Raw genomic sequence first — 11,365 nt, forward strand, 5'->3', positions numbered from 1 at the left:
TCTTCATTCCAGCAAAGCTTCTTGTACCCTTTTAGTTTACAATTTTGATTCCTCGGCTCTTCTCTTCCCAAATCTCAATCTTAATCTCATGGCGGAATAAGCGAAGCAGCATCAGAAGCTAAACGACGAATCAAAATCAAATCTTGCTTCTGATTTCTTCTTCTTCTTCTTCTTCTTCTTTCTTCTTCTTCATGTTCATGCATCACCGGAGTCAACGATGGAAGAGCACTCAGGATCACGCATGGCTTCGTCTTCCCCGTCGGCGTCGAGCCCGCAGCAGTACCGGTCGCGGTTCGGCGACACGACGTTGACCAAGGTCTTCGTCGGCGGCCTCGCCTGGGAGACTCCCACCGAGGAGCTCCGCCGCCACTTCGAGCCCTTCGGCGACATCCTCGAGGCCGTCATCATCTCCGACAAGGCCACCGGCCGTTCCAAAGGCTACGGCTTCGTACCCTCTCTCTCTCCCCCTCCCCTGTCTCCGATTAATCTCCCACAAAGTGCAATTTTGAACGCTTGATCGAAAAGCAGGTGACATTCCGCGACCCGGAAGCGGCGCAGCGGGCGGTGGCGGACCAGAATCCGGTGATCGACGGCCGGCGAGCCAACTGCAACATTGCCTCCATGGGCAGGCAGAGAGCCTCTCCCAGACAGCAAGGTACCGTCTTTTTGCACAATTTCAGATCAAACTTGCGTCGATTTTGACAAAAACTCGGGCAAAATCGCATCGATATCATATCTCAAATCACAGGCACCCCGAAAGTACACAAATGCCAGCTCAAACGAGCAGGACTTCACAGGGTCCTCCTCCTCCTCCTCCTCCAGTTGGAGCCATTCAAAACCGGCATAAACAATTCAATCTTGTCCCTTTCATTGATTTCGATTAATCAAAACGGCACGCATGACTCGCAATGCAAATTCCATGCTTATCTTCTTTTCAACAGCAGTCAAAATCTGTTTTGTGATCGCCTTGATTCTTAGGATCCACAAACTCTGTTTTTTTTTATTTGTTTTCTGAAAATGTTCTTCTTTGGAGTTTGAGATCGATGTCCCTTTTGTTTCAGGGAGGAGCCAACACGAAGGGAGCACGCCACAGGGAATGGGGCCAGCCCATGGCAGAGTGCCAGCTCAAGTGGGCCCGCAAGTGATCTACCCAACGCCCTACGGGTGAGTCCCACGTGAACCCAACTCCCCTGCAGTCACAAGAATTTTTTTTTAAAAAAAATAATTTAAGTTAAATTTTAATCCATTTAAATTTGTATAAAATATAAATTTTTTCCTCTCAAACAAACTCTTCGAGGTTTTGCATTGCATTTGCCTCTTGTGTCGACCGTGGCTTTATCATGAGCTCACGTTCGTTCTTGAGGTATAATTGAGTTGATTAGTATGGAGTCTCGACTTGCTAAATTGAGCAAGATTTGAATCTCGACGAAGTCGAGGTAATATTCTTCCCGTAGTGGTCAACTGTAACTTTCTAATTTACCTCTTTATAGATGATCATAGGATCAACTGTAATTTTACCTTTTTCTTTTCACGACATTTGCTTGTCAACCCTTTTCATTATCAACCCAATTACATACACTCAAAATGGTTCTACGGTGTGGTGGTAAAATATTTAGAGGAATGAATAAAATGATCGAATCCTAATAAAAATGAATATTTTGAAAGTCAATTTTTAAACGTGCATAAATTATATTTTAAATAAAATTTATCTTATAAATGAATTAGGAGAAAATATTTAAATTAAAAACAAATAAAATCTAAGTTGGATGCTGTTTTAGGTGTGATTAATATCTACCATCCATTTAGTGGGTCCCACTCAAAGTCAAACTTTTCCATTTAGCTTAATTTCAGTTCACCACCCATATTTTTATTAGTTTCATTTTGACCCCTCAATTGTTCCATATTCCACACCCAAGTGAGTCTCTCTTGTATCATCCTATTATACTATAATAAAAGATAAAATCCACTACCTCAGCGATCTCACACAGTCTCTCTTGTGTCATCCTAGCCCCTACACTGTATGGAAGCTAAATTTATGATGCATCATGTTGGCCAATGTTGGCAAAAGTTTTCCTATAAGCCAAAGTCCTTCCGACTAGATTGGTGTTCCGCTCTTAATTCAACCACTCGAATCGATCGACCGGTCGCTCGTTGAGTCGGTAATCTACCTCTTTCACAAGAAACTAAATATTGCATCTCAAATTCTCAAGAATAATTGTGTCATTGCAGGTACATGTCCTACCCTCCTGAGTATGGATACCAACAAGTTAGTGCTCCCTCTTCTGTATCTGAAAGTTTTAGCAATTCTTTTTCAATGATTTCAATGCCAATTTAGCAAATGCAGGTCTAAATTAGTTGAAATGAATTGAAAGCAAAAAAAAAAGAAGTTTTTTTTTTATATATATAAAAACTGAATTCTGATGGCATAATCACTGCATGAATGTCTGTACATTTGCCTACAGGCTGCAGTGTACAGCCCTCAAATGGCATCCTACTACTGTCAGCAGATGTATGGACCAACCTCACCAACAAATGTTGGTCCTTCACCCTACCACCACCATTACCCTAATCTGGGATTAGGGTACAGCTTGCAGTCTCCAAGGGCAGGTTTTCCTTCCCTACCACAAGGCCCAAGGCCCCCTCTAATGCACTACCCTGCATCCTCCATGGAGGGCTTGTTCATTCCTTCCCAACTCCATGCCCCACAGCATGCAGTGACACCCCTTAATCCAGCACAAGGTGATCATCCTGAGCCCATGGCTTTCTACTGCTGACAATCAGTTTGTTCTTGTTTCTCTGAGGATTTCTACTATCAATTCTTGCAGATGCACAAGCTCTTCATGAACGCTCCTCCACCAGTGGAGCAAACACGGATGACCAAGATGCTTAAGTGTGGCCATTGATTTAACATCTTCCTGCATGACTTCTGCTCATCGACTAACCGATGAGCACTCTTTTCTCTTTTTTTGTTTCTTTTCATTCTGATTATCATTTTTATAAGACAACATTCTCTGTGCCTCTTTCATTGATCTTAATCTAACTCATCAACACTATGGTTTATTTTTTTATAGTTCATAAAATCACTTAAGCAATTTGTTGTTGATTGAATTAGTTTGTCAGCTCAAGTTAGTATGAGATCTTACTCCATATATCAATTTTCTATTAGATTCAATGGAATCCATATATATTTTTACAATGATATGATATTGTCCATTTTGGATTCAGCCCTCATGATTTTGTTTTTAAATTTTATCCAAAAAGTCTCATACCAATGAGATATTTTTCATGTATTTTTAATGTGGGACTTTAATTGTATTCCAACAATCTATCCCTCAAATAAAGGACCACTGGAAATCCTCTTTAACGGCCCCAACGGACCCTTTAATGGTCTCAATGGATCTTTTATTGGTACAGATTTCAACGAACTCATCCCTTTAACGGTCCCAACGGATCCCTTATAGGAGCTCCTACCATATGGATTCGTTTTGATACCACTATTACATCCTATGGAATTCATATATATCTCCACAACGATATGATATTGTCCACTTTAAGCTCATGCCTTGATAGTTTTATTTTTAAGTTTTGTTGAATAAACATTAAATGTCCACTTTCTTTAGTTATTTCAGCAGTTTTAGGAATATGAAATGTCAAGAGTCAGCAATTACTCTTAGATAATGGTTTTTAATTGCCTATAGTTAAGTTTATTTCAGTTTTAAAAGGATAGACTGCATCCTATAAATAAGTCATTGTATTGCTTGTAAAGGAGATATAGAATCGAAGAAGAAAAGCCTCTCTTCTAAATTTTTCTCCACAAGTTTTCTAAACTTTTCTCCACAAGTCCACATATAGTTTGTAATCATCCAATTATCTTTCTACAAATTGGTATCAGAGCCGATGGGGAGTATAATCAATAATGTGCCGTTGCCCCAGTTAACGAAGGTGAACTACGAGAATTGGAGCATCCAAATGAAAGCTCTTCTTGGTTCGGTGGATTGTTGGGAGGTGGCTCAAGAAGGTTTCGAAGAACCAGAATCTACCGCAGGATATTCGGCGGCTCAAAATAAGGCGTTGAAAGAAACGCGATCAAAAGATAAGACAGCATTGTACATGCTGTTCCGAGCTGTTAATGAGTCGGGCTTTGAGAAGATTGCGAATGCAACAACTTCAAAAGAAGCGTGGGACATCTTGGAGACTGTGTACAAAGGAGCCGACCGAGTTAAACAAGTTCGCCTTCAAACTCTTCGCAACGAGTTGGAAGGCATGAAGATGAAGGAGTCGGAAGGTGTGTCCGATTACATCACACGTGTTCAAACTGTGGTGAATCAACTCAACCGAGACGGAGAAAAGTTGTCCGATGCGCGGGTCGTGGAGAAAATTCTGAGGTCGTTAACCGACAGTTTCGAGAATGTGGTATGTGCCATAGAAGAGTCAAAGGATCTAGCAAAGTTCACGATCGATGAGCTTGCTGGTTCCCTAATGGCACATGAATACCGGAAGAAGAAGAAGAAGGAGGAGACACTTGAGCAGGCACTTCAAACCAAAGCATCGATCAATGGCGAGAAGATATTCCATTCTCAAAACTTTCGAGGTAAATGGCGTGGCCGTGGTGATCGAGGAAATAGTCGCGGTGGGAGAAGCCGCGGCCAAGAAAGATATCATGAGGAGAAGGGGCAATCAAACCAACAGAACTGGCGTGGAAGAGGACGCGGTCGTGGGAGAGGCGGTCGGTCAAATTATTCCAACATCGAGTGCTACAAGTGTGGCAAATATGGTCACTATGCGAAGGATTGCAATTCTGATAAATGTTACAATTGTGGAAAGGTGGGGCATTTTGCAAAAGAATGTCGAGTCGAGGAAAAGGTGGAAGAGACAACCAACCTAGCCATGGAAGATGAAGTGAAAGAAGGTTTTCTCTTAATGGCATATGACAAAGTCAACACCGACAACAACACAGAGTGGTACCTCGACACGGCTGCAAGCAACCATATGTGCGGGCATGAGCATTATTTCAAAGAGATGCGAAAGGTTGAAGCTGTATCTGTATCATTTGGAGATGGCTCGAAGGTTGAGGTCAAAGGCCAAGGTACGATTTATTATTTACAAAAAGATGGTTTAGTTGGGTCAATCCAAGATGTGTATTACGTACCAGACCTCAAGAGCAACATTTTAAGTATGGGGCAACTTATGGAGAAAGGTTATTCGGTTTTTATGAAAGACCGGATATTACTATTGAAAGACAAGCAAGGGCGTTTAGTCGCTCAAGTTGAAATGGGGAGAAATCGGATGTACAAACTGAATTTGAGAAGTGTACGAGAAAGATGTTTGCAAGTCAACATAGAAGACAAGGCGTCACTATGGCATCTCCGTTTTGGTCACCTACATCATGAAGGCCTAAACAAGTTGGCAAAGAAGAACATGGTGCACGGACTACCAGACATGCAATACGAGGGAAAATTTTGTGAAGAATGTGTGCTTGGAAAGCATGCGAGAATGCCATTTCAAAAGAAGGCAGAATATCGGGCTAAGCAACCTCTCGAGTTGATTCATTCCGACATATGTGGACCAATCACCCCTGAATCTTTCAGCGGCAAAAGGTATTTCATTTCTTTTATTGATGATTTCTCACGAAAAACTTGGGTTTATTTTCTGAAAGAAAAATCCGAGGCGTTTGAGGTGTTCAAAAAATTCAAAGTGCTGGTGGAAAAGGCAACCGGTAGACACATCAAATCTGTACGATCCGATAGAGGTGGCGAGTACACTTCAACGGCTTTCATGGAGTATTGTGAGGAGCAAGGCATAAGGCGATTTCTAACCGCACCGTACTCTCCACAACAAAACGGGGTGGCCGAGAGGAAGAATAGGACCATTCTCGACATGGTTCGGTCAATGCTCAAGAGCAAGAAAATGCCAAAGGAATTTTGGGCGGAAGCCGTGCAATGCGCTGTCTATATTCAAAATCGGTGCCCACATGCAAAGTTGTATGATCAAACACCACAAGAGACATGGAGCGGACAAAAACCAACAGTTTCTCATCTCAAAGTATTCGGCAGTTTGGCCTACGCACACGTGCCGGATCAGCGAAGAACAAAGCTTGAAGACAAAAGCAAGAGATATATTTTTATTGGGTATGATGAGAAAACAAAAGGATACAAGCTATTCGACCCGATAAGCAAGAAGATTCTAGTGAGCCGTGATGTACGAGTTCATGAAGCAGATGAATGGGATTGGAATAAAGAAACAGAGGGTATCATCGAAGTTGGAGAATCATCAACTGCTATACCAACAGCCATACCAGAAAATTCTGAAACTATTGATAATGAAGATGAACCACGACAGCCCAAAATGCGAAGTTTACAAGATCTGTATGATTCGACAAATGAGGTACACCTTATATGTCTTTTGGTGGATTCTGAGAATATAAGTTTTGAACAGGCAGTGCGAGACAAGAAATGGCAAGCTGCCATGGACGAAGAGATTAAAGCAATAAATCGCAACAACACATGGGAGTTAGCAGAATTACCGAAAGGAACTCAGCCCATTGGTGTCAAATGGGTGTTTAAGAGAAAGATGAATGCTCAAGGGGAGATAGAACGATACAAGGCGAGACTTGTAGCAAAGGGATACAAGCAAAAGGCAGGAATCGACTATGAGGAGGTGTTTGCTCCCGTTGCAAGAATGGAGACAATCAGATTGCTCATTTCACAAGCGGCTCAATGCAAATGGCCGATATTACAAATGGATGTCAAGTCGGCATTCTTGAATGGTGTGCTTGAAGAAGAAGTTTATATCGAACAGCCACCCGGGTACATGAAAATAGGAGAAGAAAAGAAGGTGTTGAAATTGAAGAAGGCACTTTACGGATTGAAGCAAGCACCGCGGGCGTGGAATACTCGTATCGATGCATACTTCAAGGAGAACGGGTTCGAGCAATGTCCCTACGAACATGCCCTTTATGTGAAGAAGAATGGAGGTAATATGTTATTTGTTGCTCTTTATGTTGATGATCTCATTTTTATGGGGAATAATAGTGAAATGCTACAAAAGTTCAAGAGCACAATGACACGGGAGTTCGAGATGACAGATTTGGGCTTGATGAAGTTTTTCCTTGGTCTGGAGGTAAGACAAGGAAAGACGGGTATCTTTGTATCCCAGGAGGCATATGCAAAGGAGATTTTGAAGAAGTACAAGATGGAGTCTTGCAATCCGGTTTCAACACCAATGGAACCAGGAGCAAAACTCTCTAAGTTTGATGGAGGAGAACGAGTCGACGCAAGCAAATACCGAAGTTTAGTGGGAAGCCTTCGCTATCTCACATGTACAAGGCCGGACCTTGCATTAAGTGTCGGCATTGTAAGTCGGTTCATGGAGGAGCCAGTTCATTCACATTGGAAGGCGTTGAAGCGAATCCTACGGTACATCAAAGGAACAGTGTCACTTGGGTTATTCTATACAAATGCGGCAGATTACAAGTTGGTCGGGTACTCCGACAGCGATTGGTGCGGAGACTTGGACGATCGAAAAAGCACATCGGGTTATGTGTTTTTTATGGGTGACACGGCGTTTACCTGGCTTTCAAAGAAGCAACCGATCGTGACACTCTCGACATGTGAAGCTGAATATGTGGCAGCATCTTTATGTGTACGTCATGCGATATGGCTCAGAAATTTATTGGGGAACTTGGAGCAACAACAACTTGGTGCGACTGTAATACGAGTTGACAACAAATCAGCAATTGAGTTGAGCAAGAATCCGGTAAATCATGAGAGAAGCAAGCATATTGACGTTCGTTTTCACTTCATCCGAGATCAAGTGAAGGAAGGAAGTGTGGAATTAGTGCACGTGGCAAGTCGGGACCAAGTCGCAGATATCTTCACGAAACCGCTACCGATGATACTTCTCGACAACTGCAAAAGACTGATTGGCATGAAAGATGGCAGAAGCATTTAAGTTTATGGGGGAGTATTGTTGAATAAACATTAAATGTCCACTTTCTTTAGTTATTTCAGCAGTTTTAGGAATATGAAATGTCAAGAGTCAGCAATTACTCTTAGATAATGGTTTTTAATTGCCTATAGTTAAGTTTATTTCAGTTTTAAAAGGATAGACTGCATCCTATAAATAAGTCATTGTATTGCTTGTAAGGTTACATAGAATCGAAGAAGAAAAGCCTCTCTAAATTTTTCTAAATTTTTCTCCACAAGTCCACATATAGTTTGTAATCATCCAATTATCTTTCTACAAGTTTTACCCAAAAGATTTCATATCAATGAGATATTTTTCATCTTATAATCTTAGGATCTTTTTCATTTATTTTCAATATGAAACTTTGATTGTATTCCAAATATTTTTTTCCATTACAGTCATTTGTTATCTTGTTTAGCCATTCTCTTTAACTGCGATCTTCTTTAGAAAGACTCAATTCCTGCCTTCCAATTCATCAAATGTGTTAGATTAGACCAGAAGCTCTGATCTACAAAAGGAGCAAACGTATATGTGGAAAAACTCTTCCTAAATCCAAAATGTGAATTCCATGGAGTGGTGAGCGAGTTGCGCAAGAATGCTTGATCACCAGGCACAGCAGATTACGAACAGAAGAGAGTTGGGATGCATTGAAAAGCATGTCGTCTGTGTGTGTGTGTCTCTCTCTCTCTGGTTGTGTGGTCCAATTGTGAAGTTGTTAGGCTTTTTCTTCTTCAGCCAAAAGAATGCAGTGGCACAGCTACAGGAAGGTACGCAAGTCCATGTGACAGATACCGCGAACAAGGCGCTAGCGGACATCTCGCTTAGATTGTTCATCTCGGTGCCTCATCAGGCGCCACAAAAGACTGCCATCGCACCAAAATCTGCTGATCCTCAACATCGGCACAAAACAAAATGGTGTCTTCTGTATCATTCGATTATTAATTTATCGAAACAAAAAAAAATAAATCAAGAAATTATAATTATGATGATGAAAAAAGATATTACTTCAATTTCATCGATTCGATCCTTATCCACATTAACAACTCTGTATCGTCGTAATCAATTTAACTATGCAACGGGGACAATAATAAAATACTCTTCTGTAAAAGGTGGAATCTGTCACCTTAACGGTCTCACACGGTCGGTCTCACGATCATATGTGAGGAGGTAAATTGAGAAACTGCAATTGATCACGACACAGGAGGGTATTGCCTGACTTCGTTAAAATTCAAACCCTTATCTTTTTCTACAACTCTGCTACGTCGTAACCAACTCAGCTATGTCTCGGAGCCCGGGAGCCAATAATAAAATACTCAGACAATAAGAACATCGTCAACACAAAATAAAATGGTGTCTTATTTATCTGTCTTTATTAGTAGAGTGAAATTCAAACATCTAGATTTAAAAAAAAATGATAAAATAGTATGAAGATCATAGTTTAAATTTCAAATGAGATAAAAATGTTTATCCGATAGATGAACTAAAGAAGTAAATTGGTTTACTTTCAAGATTAGTTGGTTAAACTTATATACTTAAATAATAATAAAAAAATATAATATCTTTTTTATCTTTGTTTTCTTTTCCCTTGATATTTTAATTTTTTTTTTCACTGGACCGAGTTAGAAGGTCCAATTGAATTATAGGTTATGGGACAAGGGAAGGAAGTAGTTATTTCATACAAGGAAAGGAAGTAGTTTGGTTGGTCCAAATCAACTGTTTATGATCCAAATCAGTTGCAAAATGCAGCCTAAACTATCCGATAAGGCGAGCGAAGTCGGATTGGGCCATGGGCGGGCAATCGATTAGAACAAACCAACCAGTTCGGTACGTATAGTCGATACGGACAATTTTTAACTTGTTCTTTTGTTAAGTGAACAATGAACAATAGAAAATTAGAGGTTGTAATTTGTGGTGTCTGTCTTTGTCTTTGAAGCAGCAGTCGTCGTCTAATGCCATCACTTTCCTGCTTGACAAACGAGCACTTGCGACATGAACTTAATTCTTCATCTAAGTCACACCCGATGCCCTATCAACCACTGCATTACGTAGAAAATGTAGCATCTGTAAAAGTGACCTCTCTTGTGGTCCCTTTGAGTACGGGGCTCTCTCACAATCAAGACGGATCCAGAAATTAAAATTGAGAGAGCCTTTTATAAGAAGTTGTTATCGGATGAGCATCCTTACTTGGGTCAAAAAAATCAGAGCTTGACCTATCGAGAAGGGACATGTCGGATAGAAAAAATAGAAGTAACCTATCGACTCAAAGACTGATTGACCTGACTCGCTCATCCTCCTTGAGACTAGACCTGAAATAATTTGACTCCTTTGCCCTAATGTCTGTCACCCCAGCAGGCAAGACTCTCTAACATCCGATAATAACATGGGTGATACATGGGTTGATGTGTCATGCGTGGGTCATATGATACACAACATGACATGATAGGGTATCATGACTTGCGATTAATGCAGCATGATCTTTCACAGTATGAAAGATAGAGGAAGAGATAATTTTTTTACTATGGATGCGACGTATCATCCCTATTGCACTATATAAAAGGAGTCCGCTCTTGCAGGTGGAAGTACACACACACGTACACTTACATCTGTGCTCATCTACTATTCTTCTTTTGGATCTCCTTCGAGCCGTGATCTAATTTGAATATTGGAGTGACTGAATCAATACATATATGATCTCCATTTTAACTCTCTTTCTCTTTTAAATTTCACAGCTTTCTAGTCCGTCTAGCTATCCAATTTTCAAAGACTCCATTACCATAAAAATCAGCTATCCGATGACTCATCTTACAACGATCTCAAGTAGAAACAGAAATAAAGAGTGAATTAGACTTTGAGCGTTGAAGGGACGAGATTTAATGGACTAAATAAAAAATATACATATGTAATAAAAAAAACTTTTGGGCTGAACTAAAATCTGAGACAACCCTGTCTCTGCTCACGATGGAGATTGTCAGGAACAACAGAGGACCGCAAAGTCCCAAAGGATATTTTTATGTTTAAAAACTAACAAAATATTATTTTTTTTACTAAATTGTTCGAATAATATTATAAAAATTGATTAAAAAAATAGTCAAAATTATTTTAGTTTTTAGTAAAAGTAACTCTGTTGTAGTTCTATTATAATAATTTTGATTAAAATTATTTTAATTATAACTGTTCTAACAGTTTATAATATTTTAGTTAAAATATTTAAAAAGAAAATCATTTAAGATGAAATTTTAACAAAAAAGAAGGAAAAAAACAAGAGATGCCTTTTTTTTCTTATTTTTGTCCAATAAATTTTATCGTCTCAAATAATTCAAATTTGATAAATTTTTATTTACCAAAATTCGAAGAAATATCTCAATCTCACAAACTCCTCCATAAATAAATTTCATCATAT

The 11,365-nt window shown here is 39.9% G+C and overlaps 1 protein-coding gene across 1 annotated transcript; it reads left to right on the forward strand.

Annotated features, from left to right (window-relative positions):
• LOC141812226 (uncharacterized) lies at window positions 1–3,073 on the forward strand. The gene is made up of 6 exons (XM_074700273.1): window positions 1–448; window positions 529–660; window positions 1,040–1,164; window positions 2,230–2,266; window positions 2,463–2,739; window positions 2,826–3,073. Exons 1-6 carry the CDS (start codon window positions 218–220, stop codon window positions 2,888–2,890), a joined length of 867 nt encoding a protein of 288 aa, XP_074556374.1. The 5' UTR covers window positions 1–217; the 3' UTR covers window positions 2,891–3,073.
• Window positions 3,074–11,365: the final 8,292 nt, after the last annotated feature.

The sequence above is a fragment of the Curcuma longa genome, chromosome 18 (genome assembly GCF_044706935.1).
Source record: "Curcuma longa cultivar G26 ecotype Majalengka, Jawa Barat chromosome 18, ITB_CL_G26_1.1, whole genome shotgun sequence".
Classification (NCBI taxonomy): domain Eukaryota; kingdom Viridiplantae; phylum Streptophyta; class Magnoliopsida; order Zingiberales; family Zingiberaceae; genus Curcuma; species Curcuma longa.